The 23,254-nt window shown below is 37.3% G+C and overlaps 1 protein-coding gene across 4 annotated transcripts in view; it reads right to left on the bottom strand.

The window, feature by feature from the left end:
• The window catches only part of EMB (embigin), a 247,050-nt gene extending 231,486 nt beyond the window's left edge, over window positions 1-15,564 (bottom strand). For all 4 annotated transcript variants that reach the window (XM_072605669.1, XM_072605670.1, XM_072605668.1 and 1 more), the window contains exon 1: window positions 15,323-15,564. In XM_072605669.1, coding sequence (XP_072461770.1) covers window positions 15,323-15,416 — 94 coding nt within the window. In that variant the 5' untranslated portion in view covers window positions 15,417-15,564. The remainder of the gene's footprint in view (window positions 1-15,322) is intronic.
• Between the last annotated feature and the right edge of the window lie 7,690 nt (window positions 15,565-23,254).

Here is a 23,254-nt window from a genome sequence, read left to right as displayed (position 1 = left end):
AGGACTCTAGCCTCACTACCGTGTCTACATAATCTGCATGAGGAGGAAATGTAGGGAAATAAAGTGAGGAATTTGAACTAACCCTAACTCTATCAGGAAGGACAATACTGTGTAACCTCACTCCAGTTTCTATATCATTGTGGCTGTTCCTAGTGAACACCATACCAGCTTCCTCCCAGAGAAAGTGTAAAAATAAGCATCTTCCTCTGTCCCCCCAAAAAAGAGTGCAAGGAGGTATCAACTGGGCAAATAAAAAATCCCCTAGAGTACAAAGTCTTTCTACCACAAAATGAATGAATATTTCAGGGGGATGTAAGAGTCTATAATAATAAAAAGTCCCTCAAGAAAATTTAGAATAGAATCCTTTGTAAAAATTAAATTCCATACAAATGTTTGGAAATATTGCTACTTCTTAAACTAGTATACACTGGCAGTGGCTTGGTGAAACATCTTATAGGCACACTTTTGCTTTGGGGTCTTTGTTTTATTTCCAGTTAGAGGGGTATATGCAAAAGTGAGAACAATTACCTTAGAAGCAGCTAGGTGGCACAGCAGATAGAATGGTGAGCTTGGAGGCAGGAACATCTGACTTCAGACACTTAGTAGTTGTGTGACTGCAGGCAAGGGCCATAACTTCTGTCGGACTCAGTTTCCTCAATGGAAAAATGGGCATAATAATAGCACCTACCTCACAAGATTGTTGGAAGGATTCAATGATATATTGGTAGAACACTTAGCAAAACAAAATTGAAGTAGCTCCAAAGAAACCTGAGATGCACAAATATAGAGAATCCACCCCAAATGTTCACATAGACTATCTGTGCCGAATCTGTGGTAGAGCATTCTGAGTTCATATTGGTCTGATCAACCATAGTCAGACACACTGTAAATTGACTGTATCACCGTGATATCATTTTGAGAAAAAAGATAAAAACCCACCAACCAACCAAGCCTGGCACAGAACAGGTGCTGAATAAATGCTACAAAATGGATCAACATAGGTGAACACAAAAAACCTTTTGAAGCTTCAATGCAAGACATGTAGTCTTGGGAGAAACCATAGGAATAGAAGACATAGTTTTTGGATTTCCTCCCATTACATTTCTTCTGAATAAATTTAATTTGTGATTCCATGAAAGCGCAGGTATCTAGGACTTTAAGGGCAGACAAAAAAACCAACATGTGTAGGAACTAAATATTAACAATAAGGAATGGGTGTGTCATCTCTCTGTATCTGCCTCTCTCTTACTCTGCTGCATGAGATAGCAGGAAGTTGGCTCAGGACAGCAACAGGAAGGGAGGAAAGAGATGCAGAAATGGCAGAAAGCAACTCAGTTTAAACTCAGATCAGAGAGAAATGGAACAACAGAACAGTAGCAGAACTGTTCCTTGCCAAACTAGCTACTGAGTGCATTTATCCTATCCCAGGATGGACTGGTCCAAGGCAGGATTCAGTCAAAGGTCCCTATCAGCAATCAGACATTCAAAACTAGGGGAAAAGCATGACTCTCTTGAGTTCCAGAGTGGGCCAGATCCTGAGCTCCACACATTAGTATGAAACAAAGACGTTGAGTTCATCACTTCTACCTGAGAAGTATGTTCATGGGAAGTATGAATATCTTGTGGAAACTGTGTTTTTAGACTGTTTTTATTGATTGAAGGAGGCTTCAACATATATTTTGCCCAGCATTCCTGAGTGTAAAATCAGTTCTTTGCTGAGAGGTACTTCATGGAATTTGGAAAATTATGTACTAACAGTCACTCATGAAATGACTTCGTTATTGAAGTTTCAAGCCTGGGCATTTGTGTAATGCTGTCTTCGTTCATGGAGAGAATGATTACCTGATATTCCCTGATTGGTGGGACAGAGATGGTGAAAGCTTAGAAGAGTTTTATTGAGCAAAGATATTGGGGGGAGAGAATGCCTGCAATTCTAGGTTCTCTTTATGGAGAGATCCCTGGAGAGGGAGAGAAAGATCCCAGGAAAATCCAACATATAAAGGTGCTGATATCTCCAGTGTATGCTTACTTTCAGCTTAGAGACCTCTGGGAATTTCCCCTTGAATGTGATCTGGAAGCCTCTATATTTACTATATGAAATTATGATGGTCTTTGGTTAACTGTATTTCATGGGGGAAGGGAGTTAAGCCTTTGAATACAACTTGAGACACTCCTTTCTCCATTAAGGGAAAGTGACCAGAAAAAAACAGTTTGAACCTAAAAATTATTTTTTTCTAGATTACCCCTGACCAGTTACTGATTTTATATTTAAGAAGGCAGGTAGATATAATATAACTCTATGAGAATAGAAGAGCAGCCAGCTTCATGGCCCCAATCTCTTATTCATCTCCAGGCAGAAATAAAGTCTCTTTGGTAAAGGGTGGGTGAAATTCCAGAAAAATCAATTCACTTTTACCTATGAGCAAGATTGAAACAGACCCATGAGGATATAAATATAACCTCCATGGCAATATACGTCTCCTCCATTTCATTGTTTTATTATACATTGTGTTTTCGGTTATTAAATACTATTTATTTACTTATTGATTATATGCTAAGAGGAAATGTTGTACATAATATCTAAGCACACTAGTCCACTTCTGCACAAAACTAGTATCATTAGGCCACAGTCATATGACTAGGGTTCCTTGAAATGGAGCTAGTCTTCTCGCTAATTCTTATTGCAAATGATGTTTGCTGATGATTTTAGGTAAGTACTTTTTATCAGTTTAAGGAAAAATCTATTTATACCAATGCTTTCAGGTGTTTTAATAGAAATGAGTGTTTTGCTTTATTAAAAGCTTTTTTCTACACCTATTGATATAATTTTTTTTACTTTAATTATTGTCATAATCAATTATGTTAATCGTTTTCTTTATGTTAAACCATCTTTACATTCCTGGTATAAATCCTGCTTGGTCATAACCATATGAAGGAAGATGATAGCTGCATTCGGAGAAAGCATTTAAATATATGTAAAGAATGGTTTTACATACAAACACACACATACACATACTCATACATATACATATACATTTGTACCTACTGGTAACCATTTCTAGGGTGGAGAGCAGGGGAGGGGAGGAGGCTTAAAAAACAATTTTTTAAGTTACATGATAACTTTATTACATATTTAAAAGGAACAGCAAGTTTTACATAACAGATCTGCAGTTTTATGTATAATCATCTTTTTTTCTAATAGTATATTATGGAAATACTTGTTTTATTTCTTAAGTTCAGGATAAAATAAATTTAATTTAAAAAAAAGAAATAGAACTAGGTCCAGATTATTGCAAATAACTAATCTCATGAAGGTGTCAAAATATCCAAATTCACCATGCATATTTCCATTGTGCTATAATCTATTACCATATTTTAAATAAATATAACTTTAAATAGTGGGAATTAACACATGTGACCATTCACAATAATTCATTATTTGCATTAATTGAGATCTAGCAAATTGTAAAAAGAGTCAAGATTAAGTGGACTGAAGATGGCAGAATTCCATAAGTTCCCTTTTGCTCCCTCTTCAAACAGATCTAAAAAATCCACTGAACAGAATCCTGGTGGGAAATCGAAAACAAAACAAAACTGAAAAACCACAATGGGCTACTTTTCCAGCACAGTTCAACATAAAGAAAGAGAGACAGTGAGGTTTGTGCACAATGAGGACCCTGTCTAGCCAGGAGCATGACACATGTGAACAATCCAGCTCCCAGGGAGTGGCTGTGCACTAGAACAAAATGACCTCCCAGACCCATATCAACACACCACCAGACCTGTTGATCACTAAGACAGAAATAGATATGATATGAAATGGAGGCTTTGTAACTCATCTCCCAGTTCTGTGTCACAGGTCCAAGGTAGACTGAGAAGAGGACCTGTGCCCAGGTATGGCGCACTTGGGTAGAGAGGCCCTGAGCAAAGAAAGAGACAAAGAAAAATAGAAAGGAGGAAGGAAGCTCAGAATCCAGCAGAAACAGTGGTGTAGCTTAGACCTCAAGCATAGAGTAGGGTTTCACTTTCAGTATTGAGTCTAGCCAGCAGAGGAATAACCAAGGTAGCACTCAGAATAAATAATTCTCAGCCAAAGGGGTCCTACAATTCTGTCTATTTGAACCAACAGAGCTTTCCAAATGGCTGATAGATGTATCCAGCAACATCTACTTTTCTTCAGACCCAAACTTGGGTTAGGAATTTGCAGGGCTCAGACCAGGAGAGCAGCAAGCACACTTTACCCTGGATCAAAACACTTTGAAAGTACTAAAAGCTTGCAGAGTCCCCAGGCTGTTCTTGAGATCCTGGAGTAATATAATCTGAACAGCCCCCTAATGTAACAGCAATATCAGTTCAATCTTTTCCTCTAGAAGTACCACAGAGCAAGGCTAGAGTAGGGTAGAAGAATGAACACATACACACACAAAAGACTCCCACCATCAAAAATTATTATGGTGGCATGGCAGTTCAAGAGTTACAAATATTGTCTTGCCATGTAGGAATGTAAACAGTTCAACTTTAGTAAGTCCCTTATGACTTCTCTTTGCTGTTTACCTTTCCATGCTTCTCTTCATTCTTGTGTTTGAAGGTCAAATTTCCTTTTCAGCTCTGGTATTTTCATCAAGAATGCTTGAAAGTCCTTTATTTCATTGAAAGACCATTTTTTCCCCTGAAGTATTATACTCAGTTTTGCTGGGTAGGTGATTCTTGGCTTTAATCCTAGTTCCTTTGACTTCTGGAATATCATATTCCACACCCTTCGATCTCTTAATGTAGAAGCTGCTAGATCTTGTGTTATCGTGATTGTATTTCCACAGTACTTGAATTGTTTCTTTCTAGCTGCTTGCAATATTTTCTCCTTGACCAGGGAACTCTGGAATTTGGCCACAATGTTCCTAGGAGTTCCTCTTTTTGGATATCTTTCAGCAGGTGATTGGTGGATTCTTTAAATATTTATTTTGCCCTCTGGTTCTAGAATATCAGGGCAGTTTCCCTTGATAACTTCATGAAAGATGATGTCTAAGCTCTTTTTTTGATCATGGCTTTCAGGTAGTCCCATAATTTTTAAATTGTCTCTCCTGGATCTATTTTCCAGGTCAGTTGTTTTTCCAATGAGATGTTTCACATTATCTTCCATTTTTTTATTCTTTTGGTTTTGTTTTGTGATTTTTTGGTTTCTCATAAAGCCATTAGCCTCCATCTGTTCCATTCTAATTTTGAAAGAACTATTTTCTTCAGTGAGCTTTTGGACCTCCTTTTCCATTTGGCTAATTCTGCTTTTTAGAGCATTCTTCTCCTCATTGGCTTTTTGAACCTCTTTTGCTAATTGAGTTAGCCTATTTTTCAAGGTGTTATTTTCTTCAGCATTTTGGGGGGTCTCCTTTAGCAAGGTGTTGACCTGCTTTTCATGCTTTTCTTGCATCTCTCTCATTTCTCTTCTTAATTTTTCCTCCACCGCTCTTACTTGATTTTCAAAATCCTTTTTGAGCTCTTCCATGCCCTGAGACAATTGAATATTTATTTTCGATGTTTGGGATACAGAAGCCTTGACTTCTATGTCTTTCCCTGATGGTAAGCATTGTTCTTCCTCATCACAAAGTATGGGAGGAGATATCTGTTCATCAAGAAAGTAGCCTTCTGTGGTCTTATTTTTTTTTCCTCTTTTGGGCATTTTCCCAACCAGTTACTTGACTTTTGGGTCCTTTGTCAAGAGTAGGGTATACTCTGGGAATCTGTGAGATCTCAGTTCCTCCAAGGTGGCTTCCAATCAAGTGTGTACTGGTCTGGACCCAGAGAAGGATTTTTATGCCCAGAATTTTAGCAGGTACCTCTCCACAGCCACCTGCCTCCAGTTCCCAAGTCAGCACTGGGGGCTGATTTTCAGATGAGCTGGATGGGCAGGGCCACCATTCAGTGTGAGACAAAGACCATCTCCCCCAGGGCCTCCACCCAGGGCTGAGGTAAGACTCAGCTCTTCAGTGCCCCCAGGAGTTTTTACACTCCAACAATGGAGCTTCTGTATGAGCTGCTGTGCAGGCTCTGTGGCTGCTGCCTGTTGCTGGAGCTATGGGAAGGCTCTTCTCCCTTCCTGGCCTGCTGATAAAACCCTATCACTGACCTTTGGCACCTGTGGGCTGAGGGATCTGAGGACGTGCTACTGTGACTGGAGATTCTGCCCCCGAGGTGTCCTCCTCCCAGAATCTTGTCATATTGTGCCATTTGGCCAAGGCTGGGCTAGGCTCTATGCTCCACTCCACGTCCAGCACAACTGATGTTTCTGTGGGCCTTTCAGGTCACCGTGGGCTGGAAATCTCCTCCACTCTGTTGTTCTCCACTTCTGCTGCTCCAAAATTCGTTGAGAGTCCCTCTCTACACGTATTTTATGGGCTGTGGGGAGGACCCTGCATAAGTGTGTCTTTCTAGTCCACCATCTTGGCTCTGCCCCCAGCATGGCAGTTCAAGAAACAAACCCAGGAGAAGAGGATAATTCTAAAACATCTAAAAGCAAAGCCTCAGAAAGAAACATATCTTGAGAAAAATTCAGCTAGAATTCCTGGAAGAGATGAAACAAGAATTGATTTTTTTTTAAGTTTGAAAAAGTTTTTATAAATGAAATGAGAGCATTTGAAGAAAAAAATGGAAAATAAATGAGAGCTATGGGAGAAGGAATTTGAAAGGGTATGAACACCTTGGTATAAAAAGTATAAAATATTGCCCAAGCAACAAACTGCCTGAAAATTAGAATGGACCAATGGAAGCCAATGACTCTATTAAGCAATAAGAAATATTAAAACAATTTTTTAAAAACTGAAAATACATAAAAACATATAACTTATAGAAAAAACAACTGACTTGGAAAACAGATCCAGAAGAAAAACTTTAAAAATCATTGGACTATTTGAACACCATAAAAAAAATGCACTGGCATCCTACTTCAAGAAATCCCAAAAGTTGTCCAGATCTCTTAGAACCAAAGGGAAAATAGAAATAGAATTCTCCTGTTATTTCCTAAAAGAAACTCCCAAAACAAAACTCCTAGTAATATCATAGCCAAAATTCACATCTTTTGGATCTAAGGAAAAATACTGCAAACGTCTAGAAAAAATTCAAGTACCAAGGAGTGATAGTAAAGATTATATGTGATTTAACAGACACCTTTCTCAAGGAGAGGAGAACTTGGATTACAATATTCAAGAATACAATATCTAGTATTGAAATACAATATTTCAATATTCCAGCCAAGAATAACTTTCTCAACAAAAGTGTATATAATGTTATAGGGGAAAAAATAGATTTTTTTTAATGAAATAGAGGACTTCCAGGAATTCTTGATGAAAAGACAAGAGCTGTATAGAAACTTTGAAGTTCAAACAAAGGAGTGAAGATAAAAATAAAAAGGTAAGTATAAATGAACAATAATAAAGGACTAAAAGAGGATAAACTGCTTGTATTCATAAATGGAGAAATGGTACAAGTGCCCTTTTTGAAACCTAACATCATCAGAGTTCATAGAGGGAGTCCAATCAGCAGACAAGGTCTTATAGTTGTTCTATAATGTCTTGATGATCTTTAAAAAATAATGGAGAGGGGAAGAGGAATATAACAGGAAAGGGGGAGGAGGGGAAGGAAGGTCAAGAAAAATTGTCTTACATGCACAAGTAAACATCTATAAAAACAAAAAATAGTGAGGGGAATGGTTGACACAACTCTCGTCAGGATTGGTCAAAAGAGATAATATACATACACACAATTGGGTTTAGACATACATTTCACTCAATCAGAAAATAGAGAAGGAGAAAGGGCAGGAAGAGAGAGAGAGACAGAGAGTAAAGGGAGAGATTAGTCTTAGGTAAAACAAACTTTAAGAATATATAAAAATGGCTAACAGGACAGAAAAGGTAAATGAAAAATGTTGGAGGGGATGTGGAAAAAATGAGACATTAATGCATTGTTGGTGGAGCTGTGAACTGATTCAACCATTATGGAGAGCAATTTGGAACTATGCCCAAAGGGCTATAAAACTATGCATACCCTTTCACCTAGTTGTACCACTATTAGATCTATATTCTAAAAGAGATTAAAAAAAAAAAAAGGAAAGGGACCTATACATACAAAAATATACAGCAGCTCTTTTCTGAGGGCAAAGAATTAGAAATTGAGGGGATGCCCATCAATTGGGGAATGCCTGAGGAAGTTGTGGTATGTGATTATGAGGGAATACTATTATACTACAAGAAATGATGAGCAGGATGCTCTCAGAAAAACCTGGAAAGACTTGTATGGGTTGATGTAAAGTCAAATGTACTGTGTACAAAGTAACAGCAATATTGTAAGATGATCTTAGCTATTCTCAGCAATACAATTACGCAAGACCACTCTGAGAGACTTATGATAAAAAAAAGCCATCCATCCCCAGTGAAAGAACTAATGGTGTCTGAATACAGACTGAAGTATACTTTTTTTTACTTCGCTTTTATTGAGTTTTTTTGTCTGTGTTTTCTTTCACGACATGACTATTATGAATATGTTTTGCATGACTACACATGTATAACCTATATCAAATTGCTTACTTTCTCATTGATGGGGGACTGGGAAGGAAGGAAGGGGGAAAATTTGGAACTCAAAGTTTTAAAAACGAATGTCAAAAATTGTTTTTACCTGTAACTTGGGAAAAATAAAATACTAAATAAGAAAGAAATTAAGAAAGAATATATGATAATATTTAAAGCTTGTATTGAGGTGGCAAAGAATGGAAATCTGAGGGGATGCCCAAAATTGGGGAATGGATGAATAATTATGGTATATAAATGTGATGAAATACTATTATGCTGACCTCTTATTAGAGGAAGGACCAATAACCATGATTCCAGAAGAAATAGTGATGAAATATAGTACTCACTTTTTGGTAGAGAAATGAAGGACTCAGAACACAGAATAAGAATTTATTTATTTATTGCAGAAAGACATGGCTAATGTGGAAAATTGTTTGGATCAGCATTACATGGATTTTTTTTTCTTGTGCTCCCAAATGCAGGTGGGGAGATTGGAAAGAGAGAGGATGAGGAGGTTTTACTTGATTAAAACAAAGGGAAGAAAATGTTTAAAGAAGTTAGGGTTAATCTGTGGGGAGGGGGCTTAAATAAAAAACAGAACACCACACACCTCTTGACAACAAGTCAGTGATACCACTTACTCAATACTTCCATCACTCACAAGCTGCTACAGAGCACGTGGGACTCTCCAGTGAATGACTATCAATTTTACCTGTTGATTAAGCAAGTTTTGATGATCACTGTACAACTCCTGTAAATTGAGGACCTCTGAGTTCAAATCCAGAACTTTCTTCTATATCATGCTATTCTTATATAACACAACTCACTTCGTCCTTGTTCCCACCTCCAAAGCACTGGTCAAATGCTCAAATATCCTAAAGAATTGACAAGTCTAACTGGGACATATCTGATCCTATACTTTTACAAGGAGAAAAAAACATTCATATTAGCTGAAAGACCTTTGTAAATTCCCTATTGAGGTCTCATACCTATTATGGTCCTTTCAAAAATAAAATCCTATTAGCTATGGGCCAAAAAATTACTTAGGCCTATTGTCTTCTGTCATTTAACATGGACTTAGGTGCCTACTATGTGCCAACAACTGTGTTAAGTGCTGGAGATGCAAAAAATAGGGGGGAAAAAGTGGGGGAAGGCAAGATAGGAGCAGTCTCTGCTTTTCAGGATCTCATGGTATAATGGAGGAAACAGCATGCAACTAATTATATACAAATAAGAGCTATATAGCTTAAAATGGAGATCATCAGCAGAGTGAAGGCACTACCACTATAGGGAGGTTGGGAAAGACTTCTTGCAGAAGGTGGGATTTTAGCTGGGTTTTGAAAGAAGCCAGGGAAATCAGGAGGTGGATATGAGGTAGGAGAGACATTCCAGGTATGGAGACATCCAGTGAAAATGCCCAGAATCTAGAGATTGGCTGTTTTGTGGAAGGAACAGAAATAATGCCAGTGTCACTGGATCATAGCAACACTATGGTTTAGTGGGTCAGTGAGGTGTAAGACTAAAGGGAAGGTGCTGGGGGTGGGGAGCGGCTTATTATGAAAAATTAAAATGCTAAAAGGAAGATTTTATGTTTGATCATGGATAGAGTCATTAGGTTTTGTTGAATGGGGTTGGGAAATCGTGTGGTTAGAACTTCACATTAGGAAGATCAATATGAGAACTGAGTGAAAGAATGCATAGATTTGAGGTATGACAGCTAGTCCTGACAGGAGAGAACAAGGACTTATCCCAGAGTTATAGCAATATCAGAGGACAGAAGGGGATATATTCAAGAGATGCTGTGAAGGTTGAATCAATAGAACTTGATAACAAATTGCCTATGGGAAGTGACAGAGAGTGAAGAGACAAGCATGCGTAGACAGAGTTTGAATCTAGGTGAGTGGGAAGATATTGATGCCCTTAACAGTAATAGGAAAGTTAGGAAGAGGGGTGGGCTTTGGAGAAAAGGTAATAATTTTCTTGATCTTGGTAAGTGAATCCAACCCAGGAAAGCATCCTTTCTTAATGTAGTATAGTTTCATGTAAAACGCAGAGAAAGGGAAACTGATGATACCCATCACCTAATTAGCATTGGATAAATCAAGAGAAAGTGAAAGAAATAAAAAGCTTACGTTTAGGGCTTATTTTTTTTAATGACAGACTATAAGCAGTTAAATTGAAGAATAAAGAATATTTAGTAAATTTAATAAAGAGGAAAGAATATTAGTTGCTACTAATTGGGCAACTAGGTGGTACAGTGGATAGAGTGCTGGGCCTGAAGTCAGGAAAACTCGCTTTCCTGAGTTCAAATCTTGCCTTAGACACTTAATAGTTATGTGACTCTGGGCAATTCATTTAACCCTGTTTGTAAAATGAGCTAGAAAAGGAAATGGTAAACAAAATGTTTAACAAAATAAATAAAATTATAATTACAACATAGAACATGTTAATTTGTGATTTTTCTAAGTCAATATGTAGTCCCAACAATCAGTTTCTATTTGAGTTTGACACCATGCTTAGAGAATTAGTCTGAAATGCAGCCATTAAAAACTACAAAACAGGAATTACTATAACGCTCATCCTCTATTTCAGATCTCTGGGATAGTGGAGACCCATCAAGTTTATCTGCACATCCATAAGATCAATAAGGTGATTCACTCAGGCCCACAATATTGTGCTTTATTTAGAAAGGGCCCTCATATCAACAGTGACATTTTCAAGAAACAAATACTTCCTACATTCTGTCTTCCTGCTTTTGCATAGGCATTGATTTCCACATCTAGAATGAATTCCCTTCTCAATTCTACCTCTTAGAATATTAGGGCACCCTCTCCTGTATGAAGCTTTTCTTGACACCCTTACTTTAATAGACCTTCTCCACTTCAGATTTTCCCATATGTACTTTTGATAGAGTCCTAAGAGAGTTGCCCCCAACCCCAACAGTCTAATTTCATTGTAGGCCCAAGGTACCTACCCAGCCCACCCACCCCCTGGCAATGTCCTGACTTCTTCATACATGTCTCACTGCCCACTAGAGCAACAGGTGTGTGCCTGAAACTTATAGTTCTCATAGAAACAGCAAGTGTGGGAGCCCAGCCATTGCCTCTACCCAGCTTTGACCCCCCAGACCTATTCCCACAGAAAAAGGTATATTCTTGTAGTTAATCACAATGACATCATCCATCTAGCCCAAGACAGGACCACAATACCTAATTATCTATCTTGACCAGACAGGACCACAATAGCTAGCCAATGGGAGGGCAGCATACCCAGAATATTTAACCACCAAATAGATGGGACCCCTCCTCCATTACCTAATCCCTTAACAAATGCCTCCTGCCTTTTAATATTAATCATATTCCTATATTCTATGAAAATTTCTGTTATGTAATTTCGTCTTAACCCTACAAAAATCCATCTTGTTTTCTCTGATGTTGCTGATTCCTCTTCAGAATTAGCCCACTTCATTAGAAGCATCAATCTCAATTAATGCCTATATCTGGATTAGAGGTGGTCTATCTCTGAATTCTTTGAGATGGTTCCACCACAACACGTTATGAAACCTCAACAGCTTTTGGCATCCATGGGTTTAAAACTCAATACTTTAAAGTATTATATGTTGAAAAGCCTCAGGAGAATGTAAGCTCCTTGAGGTCAAGACTTTTTTTTGTTTTGTTTTATCTTGGTATTTGTAGCACCTTGAGCATATTTTTTTTCATATACTGCTTAATAAATGGCTATTAAATTGATTCTGGGTTCTCTTGGAGTGATCCCTAGTCTTTAGTTTTAGCTGCTTAGCTTTAAGTACTGAATGCTTTCAAATTGTAGACTTATATTCCTGATTCTTTAAGAATATTTTTCCTCCAAAATTTTCTACACAGTATTTCAGAGAATTAAATTTTACTCTATGTACATGTACCATGAAATAATTTAAAATTTAAGGAAGTCTTCAAAATACCAATGCTGAATTTATAACTGTTCTGTATACAGTGTTCTTTTTAATATTTTATTTTTTTCCAACAACATGGAAAAATAATTTTAACATTCTTTTTTTGTTAAGTTTGAGTTCCAAATTCTCTCCTTTCTTCCCTCTCCTCCCTCCTCCCTGAGATGGCAAGCAATTTGATATAGATTATACATGTGCACTCATGCAAAATATATTTCCATACTAGCCATGTTTTGAAAGAAAACTTAGACCCCCCCCTGTAACCTCCCCCCAAAAAACAACAAAAATAAAGTCTAAAAAATATATGTTGTGATCTGCTTTTAGACTCTATCAGTTCTTTCTCTGGAGGTGGGCAGCATTTTTCATCATAAATCCTTTGGAATTGTCTTAGATCATCATAGTTGACCACTGTACAATATTGCTGTTACTGTGTACAGTGTTCTCCTGATTTGCCTCACTGCACTTTTCGTTAGGTCATGTAAGTCTTTCCAGGTTTTTTCTGAAGCATCCTGATCATTATTATAGCACAATAGTATTCTATCACAACTTGTTCAGCCCCTTCCCAATCGATGGAGATCCCTTCAATTTCCAATCCAATCCTTTGCCACCACAAAAAGAGCTATTATAGATATTTTTGCACATATAAGTCCTTTTCCTTTTTCAAAAAAACTTTCTTTGGGATACAAACCTAGCAGTAATATTGGTAGTTCAAAGGATATATAAAGTGTTTTAGTCCTTTGGGCACAGTTACAAATTGCTCTTTAGAATGGTTAAATCAGTTCACAATTCCCCCAGCAATGCATTAGTGTTCCAATTTTCCCTCCAACATTTGTCATTTTCTTTTTCTGTCATATAGCCAATTTGATAGGTATGAAGTGGTACCTTAGAGCTTTATAAATTTACATTTCTCTAATGAATAGTGATTTAAATCATTTTTTCATATAACTAAAAATAGCTTTAATTACTTCATCTGAAAACTGCCGATTCATATCCTTTGACCATTTATCAGTTGAGTAATGATGGGCATCCTTATAAATTTAACTCAGTTCTCTACATAATTGAGTAACAAGTGCTCTATCAAAGAAACTTGCTGTGAAAAGTTTTTCCCAGTTTTCTACTTTTCTTCTAATTTTAACTGCATTGATTTTGCTTATACAAAACCTTTTCATTTTAATATAATCAATCTATATATAGTGTTGACCACGTCCCAGGTTTCACTTTATGCCTCTCTGTACCAAATCAGGTCTCTTTCCTTGCTAGCAGTCAGTAACTTATATAATTGCTTCTTGTAATTTTCATCCAAATCAGAAAGCTTCCTTTTTTAAAAGCCCATTTCAAGCTATCTTTCCAGATTCCTTATATGTTATTTTTTCCTGCAATCTTTAGATCCCACTAAAGTGCTTTTTTCCATATACCTCAATCACAACAGTTCCTCTTCTATCTCTAGGCTTTCACATTTATGTCCCTTATGCCTATAACACAGTTCCTTCCTCATCTCTGCCTCACACAATCCCTCTCTTCTATCAAAATGCATCTAAAGCACCACTTTTTTCACTTGAAACCTTTCCTGATTATCCCAACAACCGTGCTTCTTCACCACCCCCAATCTGTACTTATTCTCTTTACATTTATTCCACATGTGTAGGGGGTGTGTGTCAAGGATAGCGATTTTTTTTCCTTCCCTATGTTTTTAGTTCCACTGCCTAGTACGGTGGAATATAATAGGTTCTTAGTACCTATATATGCTTGTCGATGGATTGACTGACTACCAATCCCTAATGTGGCAATCCAAAAAGCAGAATCACCTATGTCTGCAATGTCTGTAGCCCTCTTACAAGGAAGAGACAAAAAAATAAATCTTTGTTTGATGCATGACATGGTGAGTAATAATGCAAAGCACTGGGGGTCAGGATGTCTGAATTCTAGTTTTAGCTGTGCCACTTAAGAAGGTATGTGATCCTGGATACGTCCTATAACATCTCTAGGAGCTGGCTACCTTGTGTGTAAGATGAGATGGTTGGATTAACTGATCTTGCAGGTCCTTGCCAACTCTATCATTCTTTGAATTCAGAAATAGTTCTGAACCTCAGTAATTTGAGAAGTTCTCATCTACTGTAATTGAAAGATTACCCAATATTGTACAAAAGTCTTATACACTAATGAGGCCTGCTCCATGGAAAATTCACACAGGTATCTAGTTCAGTTCTCTGTGTGGAACGAAATATTCTGCTGACATAAAACAACTAGGGTTCATTTGGGTTTTTTATCAAAACTATTTGTAGTTATCTCTAGTACCTGACACTGTTTGTGTGCTAGAGTACTCCTGCTATGGGGCAGCTAGGTGATACAGTGGATAGAGCACTAGTGCAGGAGTCAGGAGGATCTGAGTTCAAATCTCACCTCAGTCACTTGACACTCACTAGCTGTGTGACCTTGGGAAAGTCACAACCCCAATTGCCTCATCCTGGGTCATCTCCAGTCATCCTGATGAATATCTAGTCACTGAATTCAGATGGCTCTGGAGGAGAAGTGAGGCTGGTGACCTGCACAGCTCTACCTCACTCAAAACAAAGTTAAGTGAAAGTCATGTCATTTCTCTGATGGCATGGTCTTCTTCAGCAACGAAGGACGAACACAACAACTCCTGCTATACATTTGCTTCAGGTTACATATTCGGTCCATTTTAATGCCACAAAAATGGTTCTTTGTATCTCATGAACGCTGTTCAACTTATGGACTGAAATCCCTGAAACTTTCAAAATATTTACAAATTTTTCTGCATTACATGTCATGTAATTAGACTTGGCTATGAATGATCACATACCTGCAAAATGAAATAATCCAAAAATTAAAGAAGTCTTCAGGATATAAATGTTTAACTTGTGAATGTCTTGTCTATATATGGAATTGGCTACCATGACATAAGTCTTGCTTCAAGTCCCTCTCCACCAAGTAGGGACCCTTCCTTGTTGCAAATCAGTAAATATAGCTTTTTTTCTTATAATTGCCACTGCAAGTCAGATACCTTCCTTTTTCACTCTCTAAGATGACTGAGAAAGCTGGCATAGACGTGCTATTATGACTATAAAAAAAAGGAGAGATGTTCTCAGAATTCAGAGTTAGAACTTAGAACACTTGTCTCTGTGGACACAATATGATGAAACAGAGTTGGTTTAGAGTTTACAATTCTGTTGCTACTATAGATCTCATGTGTTGTGAGTGAAATAGGTTTTTATGGACCAGCTTAGGAAACTTACATCACTTATGACCCTTTTTTTTTTACTATGGAAAAACATATTTGAAGTCCCAAATACCTCACTTCGGATCAATCCAAAATGTATTTATCAAATTTCTATTTTGTGAAAAGCACTGTACTTTCCTTACAACAAACCTGTGAGGTAACCAATGATAATAGTGTTAACCTCATTTTAGAGAAGAGGAAACTGTGACTCAGAGACATAAAGTATCATGCCAAGGGCCCCAGAGTTAGGAAGTATTGTAGACAATATTTGAGCCCAAGAATCATGATTCCCAATCTAGCATTCTCCATTATATCAGACCATTGTTAAAAACTGGTTGGGTAGAGTGCTTTTTTGTTTGGTTTTTGAGGGGGAGATTGTTGCTTGTCTAAGAGACTTGGAGAATATAACACAATACCATGAAAAGTGGTATATACAATTGGCATATATTCAGGAAGTGAAAAGTACTCATTTCCTGAAAAGAAGTTTGATCCATACTTCTGTTTTTTCCTCAGCAAATCTGAGGATCTGTCTTGCTGATGCCCTTTACTGACTTTGCCTTGTCTTACTCCTCAAGCCCTTTTGTGGTTTGAGGTTTCTCTAGTTTTTCCAGCTCTCCATGACTACTACACTTGCCCCTCCAAGGTCATTAACTTCATTACAGGCCATCACCAGTCATCCTGACTTTTAACTTCAATGACTCAGGAAGAGCAACTCTCCTTCACTTAAATCCAGTTCAAGTATGAGTCAAGATATCACTCCATGATGTCATCGGTCCTCTTTGAAAACAGAGCAAGATAACAGCAACAAAAACAGCAGCGGTAGCAGCAGCTGCAATTTCAAAATGTGGAAGAACCTCTTAATTGGTAACTCACAAGATTCCTACATTTCTAAAATTATAAATTGTAAAGCCAATGATAATCTCCATGGGTAAAAGAAGTTTATGCTCCCTGTGCCCCCAAAAGTCTGATCTCTTTTTAACTTATTCAAAGACATCAAGTCATTTTGACCAAATCTAGCACCCTACTAAAAGGTTTACATGTATAAGTATATGTCTATATCTATATGAATATGTATATGTGTGTGTGTATATATATATATATATATATATAAAATTGCTTTGACTTGAAACTAGTAAAGATGTTCTTAGAGAGGGGGTAGAGTCAAGATGGCAGAGTAGAAAGACACACGTATGTTGGCTTTCCCTCCACAGCCATAAAATATCTGTAAAAAAAGACTCTCAACAAATTCTAGAGCAACAGAAGCCACAGAACAACAGAGTGGAGGAAATTTCCAGCCCAGGGTGACCTGAAAGGCCAATAGGAAATGTCTGTCACACTGGACGCAGAGTGGAGCCCAGCCCAGCCTTGGCTGGCTCAGCATGGCACAACTCTAGGAGGACATGAACAGGGCTTGGGGGTGGAATCTCCAGTCGCAGTAGCAGTGGTTCACAGATCCTTCAACCCACAGGTGCCAAAGGTCAGTGAGAGGGTTTTTTCAGCTGGCCAAGAAGGGAGAAGGACCTTCCCATAGCTCCAACTTCAGGCTGCAACCTTCAGAGACCTCATCGGGCAGGCAGTAGCAGTTCCCATAGCAGCCCCTACAGCAGCCCGCATGTGTTGTTGGATTGTAAAACCCCTGGGGGTGCTGAACAGCTGATTTTTACCTCAACTCTGTATAAAGGCCCTGTGGCAGATCTTTATCGCTCATTAAATGGCAGCCCTGCCCCCACATCTTATCTGAATCTCAGCCCCCAATGCTGTCTTGGTGGCACTGGAGGTGAGGTGGTTGTGAAGAGGAAACTCTGCTAAGATTCTAGACACAAAAATCTCCCCCTACTCCCAGACCAGTGTACATGCTTGATTGTGCCACTTGGGAGGAACTGAGATCTTACAGATCACCAGAGTATACCCTGCTCTTGACAAAAGACCCAAAAGTCAAGTAACTGGTTGGGAGAATGCCCAAAAAAGGGGAAAAAAATAAAACTATAGAAGGTTACTTTCTTGGTGAAGAGATATCTTCTCCCATCCTTTTGGATGAGGAAGAACAATGCTTACCCTCAGGGAAAGACATAAAAGTCAAGGCTTCTGTATCCCAAACATCGAAAATAAATATTCAATGGTCTCAGGGCATGGAAGAGCTCAAAAAGGATTTTGAAAATCAAGTTAGAGAGGTGGAGGAAAAATTGGGAAGAGAAATGAGAGAGATGCAAAAAAAGCACGAAAAGCAGGTCAACACCTTGCTAAAGGAGACCCAAAAAAATGCTGAAGAAAATAACACCTTTAAAAACAGTCTAACTCAACTGGCAAAAGAAGTTCAAAAAGCTAATGAGGAGAAGAATGCTTTCAAAAGCAGAATTAGCCAGATGGAAAAGGCAGTTCAAAAGCTCACTAAAGAAAATAGTTCTTTCAAAATTAGAATGGAACAGATGGAGGCTAATGACTTTATGAGAAATCAAGAAATCACAAAACAAAACCAAAAGAATGAAAAAATGGAAGATAATGGGGAATATGTCACTGGAAAAACAACTGACCTGGAAAATAGATCCAGGAGAGACAATTTAAAAATTAAGGGACTACTTGAAAGCCATAATCATAAAAAGAGCCTAGATATCATTTTTCATGAAATTATCAAGGAAAACTGCCCTGAGATTCTAGAACCAGAGGGCAAAATAAATATTGAAAGAATCCACCAATCACCTCCTGAAAGAGATCCAAAAAAAGAAACCTCTAGGAACATTGTAGCCAAATTCTAGAGTTCCCAGGTCAAGGAGAAAATATTGCAAGCAGCTAGAAAGAAACAATTCAAGTAATGTCGAAATACAATCAGGATAACACAAGATCTAGCAGCTTCTACATTAATGGATTGAAGGGTGTGGAATATGATATTCCAGAAGTCAAAGGAACTAGTATTAAAATCAAGAATTACCTTCCCAGAAAAACTGAGTATAATACTTCAGGGGAAAAAATAGTCTTTCAATAAAATAGAGGACTTTCAAACATTCTTGATGAAAAGAATAGAGCTGAAAAGAAAATTTGACTTTCAAACACAAGAATCAAGGGAAGTATGAAAAGGTAAACAGGAAAGAGAAATCATAAGGGACTTACTAAAATTGAACTATTTACATTCCTACATGGAAAGATAATATTTGTAACTCTTGAAACTTTTTTCAGTATCTGGGTAGTTGGTGAGATTACACATACTCACACACACACACACACACACACACACACAGATAGCACAGGGTAAGTCAAATAGGATGGGATCACATCTTAAAAAAATGAAATTAAAGGGTGAGAGAAATATATTGGGAGGAGAAAGGGAGAAATGGAATGGGGCAAATTATCTCATAAAAGAGGCAAGTAAAAGACTTTTCAGTGGAGGTAAAAAGGGGGGAGGTGAGAGAAAATGAAGCTTACTCTCATTACATTCGACTAAAGGAAGGAATAAAATGCACACTCATTTTGGTATGAAAACCTATCTTACAATACAGGGAAGTGGGGGAGAAGTAGATAAGCAGGGTAGGGGGTATGATGGAAGGGAGGACAATGAGTGAAGGGAGCAATTAGAAGTCAACATTCTTGGGGAGGGACAGGGTCAAAATAGAGAGTAGAAGAAATAGGGGGCAGGATAGGATGTAGGGAAATATAGTTAGTCTTACACAACATGACTATTATGGAAGTCATTTGCAAAACTACACAGATATGGCCTATATTGAATTACTTGCCTTCCCAGTGGGGGTTGGTGAGGAGGGAGGGATGAAGAGAAGTTGGAACTCAAAGTTTTAGAAACAACTGTTGAGTATTGTTCTTACACACAACTAGGAAATGAGATATACAGGTAATGGCGTATAGAAATTTATCTTGCCCTACAGGACAAAAGAGAAGATGGGGATAAGGGAAGGGAGGAATGCTACAAGGGAGGGCAGATTGGTGATAGGGGTAATTAGAATGTTTTGCGATTTGGGGTGGGGGGAGGGAAGAGATGGAGAAGAAATATGGAACTCAAATTTTGTGGAAATGAATGTGGAAAATAAAATAAATAAATAACAGGATGAATAAATAAATAAAAGAATTTATTTTGCTGAACAACAAAAAAAGATGTTCTTAGACAATGCAAAAGAAGTTTTAGATATTTCACTAGAAAGGTAATCTCCAAGTTATTAGAATCAAGAATTTATTATTTTATTGACTGTATTGGCCCAATAATAACAATTCTAACACCAAGTTCTTTATTTAAAATGCCAACATGTTTACATATCTATGTCATTTTACCAGCTACAGTGTCTAAACATTAGATATTTCAGTGGATAGAACACTAGGCCTGGAGTCAGGAGAACCTGAGTTCAAGTCCAGCCTCAGACACTTACTAGCTGTGTAATGCTGGGCAAGTCACTTAACCTTTGTGTGCCTCTTTCATCAACTATGAAATGAGAATAATGATAGATGCATCAGGGTTGTTGAGAAAATCAAATGAGATCATATTTGTAAAATGCTCTGCATGGGGGCAGCTAGATGGTGCAGTGAATGTATAGAATACCAGCCCTGGAGTCAGGAGAACCTGAGTTCTAATACTATATATATAATATTCAAATATAATCCAACCTCTAATACTTGACTCACTTACTAGCTGTATGACCTTGGGCAACTCACTTAACCCCAATTGCCTTGCAGTTCCCCCTCAAAAATAAAAATAAAAAAGGAGAGGACTGAACTAAATGACCTTTAAAAATAAATAAATAAAAATAAAAGGCTCTGTGCACAGCCTGGCCCGTAGTAGATATTTAATAAATGCTTATCACTTTCCTCCTTCCTTTTCTATTTCTGCTCCTTAATTATGTTATATATTTTCTCTTCAAAAGGAAGATGCCGTCCCCAACTCCACACACACACACACACATACACGCACAAAACACCTGGTAGAGTGGATTTGGAGACTGAGATTCAAATCCTAGGTCTGCCAGGTACTACACATGTGACTTCACCTCTCTGGGCCTCAGTTTCCAAAAATGTGGTGCTTAGACCAGGTGATTTCTAACATCTTTACCAGTCCTAAATCTATGATCAGCTACATGAAAATCTGAGACTAAGCTCTCAGACACAGAGATAAATCCCAAACTTACATTAGAAAGATAAACATAATACATACTTGTAGTGAGTTCTGTTTTTCTTCTCTTTGAGTGAATGGGGATAGAGGGAGGGAGAGAATTTCAAAATAAAAATAAAATAAAATTGAATTAAAAAATAAAAAATGTAAGTACAGGAAAATTGAAAGATTTCAGTGACATTATCCTGATATATTAATGGCATGTGGCTTTAGTTTTTCTATGCTATGATTGTGGTAAAATTCTAAGCAATCAGAAGGGAAAGGCAGTTTTAACAATCAAATCACTACTAAGCCAAGACCTTGATTAACCAGAATGTACAGAAAATGCCTTTGTCTGATTAATTGGATTTCTGATTGATTGAGGATTATTTAGACTACTGTTTTTCTTTCAGCAAGCATTTTAAAACTTTGTAAAATAGATTGGCCTATTTAATGACCCTAGTTATAACAATATACTGGAGATAATCAACTAATTAACAAGTATTTATTATGTTTATCCTCAGTAGGATCCACATTGCTAGATGGTTGAGATACAAAGACAAAGGTGAAAAATCCTTGTCTTCAACAAGCTGACATGTTCTCAATGGATGAATCTTGGAAGACATCGCGCAGTGGTTTACTGGTATTGTTTTATGTAAGCTAATTATACATGAATATAATAGATACAAATACATCTAATACATATAATAGATACAAATACATCTCTGTTACCTTATAATCTTGTTTTGTTGTGAATTTTTTCCTTTGAAGAAACAAAGCATAAAATCCAGTTAACTGAAGGTTCCTATGAATTTTCAGATAATCAGGGTTTTTACAATTTTCATCTTTCTTTCTGCTACTTTGGGTCAGTAATGCAGAACTTCCAGAGTCATGGCTATGTAACTATGCGTTCTTGCCTGATTTGAAGAACTGAAGAGTTCCAAATAAAGAAGCTGAAAATAATCCAGGGTCATCAGAAGGTCATTAACATCTTACTTGGAAGGAATAAGCTAATGAGCACTAATAGACTTAGATGAACCTGTGGGCAAAATGGTATTGCTGCTCTTGGAAGACTGCTTAGATTTAAAAGTAAGATCATCCAACTGAAACCACTTGTCCACTCAATGGAAGCCTCTGTATTAGTCCCACAGAGGCTATGATAGCAAAATATACCTTATATGTTAATATAGTTTATTAACCCAAAATTAGAGTATATATTAATATGCAAGGATATAGTAATAAATGTTTTAACAAACTTAAAGTATTTTTAAATGTTATCGTCATCATTGCATTTTAGAGTTTGAATGTTCTCAAAGGGTTATGCATTGGGAATTTCAGAGACCATAAAAATAGATGTCCTTATCCTACAAGACTTCAAATTTAAAAGGTATAAGAATATAATTATAGAAACTCATACAGACAGAACATTTTTCAAATAATTTTTTTCAAAAAAATCTCTTTATTCTCTTTATATTGAAAATGTTTTACTTCATGTTGAGAGGAATAAAGGGAAGTCCTTTTGTAAGGAGACATCTATCATTTCAGTTCTTCTGGTCTCTTGGACAAGGACCAGAGCACAGCTGTAGCCACAGTTTGCACCTTCTGTACACATACCTACCAGACCTGAAAGTCATCGAGGTAGAAAATGGTACCTAGGAAGATGCATACTTGAGATCTCAGAGAAAACAGTCTCTGCCTAAGGATCAAATTGACTTCAAAGAATTACAGAATATCAGGAGCTGAAAGTTCCTAAGAAGGCCATCTAGTCCAATTAAATGAACAAGAATCTCCCTCAAGAAACCCAGTGATTGGTCATACAGATTTTGATTCAAGACCTCCAGTGAGCAAGAATCCTCAACTTCTCACAGAATACTATTTTACTTTGGATTAGTTTTAACATTTACCTTTTTATTGTATCAAACCTCAGTGTTTTTGCTGTTCATAAGACAGAAAAGTTGTTTTTTTTTTAAAAGATGATAAATCTTGTAGAAGATGTGGGAAAATTGGAACACTAATGCATTGTTGGTAGAGTTGTGAACTGATCCAACTATTCTGGAGAACAATTTGGAGCTATGCTCAAAGGCCTATAAAACTGTGCATACCCTTTGATCCAATAATACCATTTCTAAGGCTGTATCCACAAAACATCACAAAAATGGAGAAAGGACCCACATATACAAAAATACTTATGGCAGCCCTTTTTGTGGTGGTAGAGAATTGGAAATTAATGGGATATGCATCAATTGGGGAATGATTGAACAAGTTGTATTATGTGAATGTAATGGAATACTACATTGTGCTATAAGAAATGATGAGCAGGCAGATTTCAGAAAAACCTGGAAAAACTTACATGAACTGATCTTGAGTGAAGTGATCAGAACCAGGAGAACATTGTCCGCAGCAACATTGTGTAATGACCACTTTTGACAGAT

This window comes from Notamacropus eugenii, chromosome 4 (assembly GCF_028372415.1).
Source record: "Notamacropus eugenii isolate mMacEug1 chromosome 4, mMacEug1.pri_v2, whole genome shotgun sequence".
Lineage (NCBI taxonomy): Eukaryota > Metazoa > Chordata > Mammalia > Diprotodontia > Macropodidae > Notamacropus > Notamacropus eugenii.
This window is presented reverse-complemented; position numbering and strand designations above follow the sequence as displayed.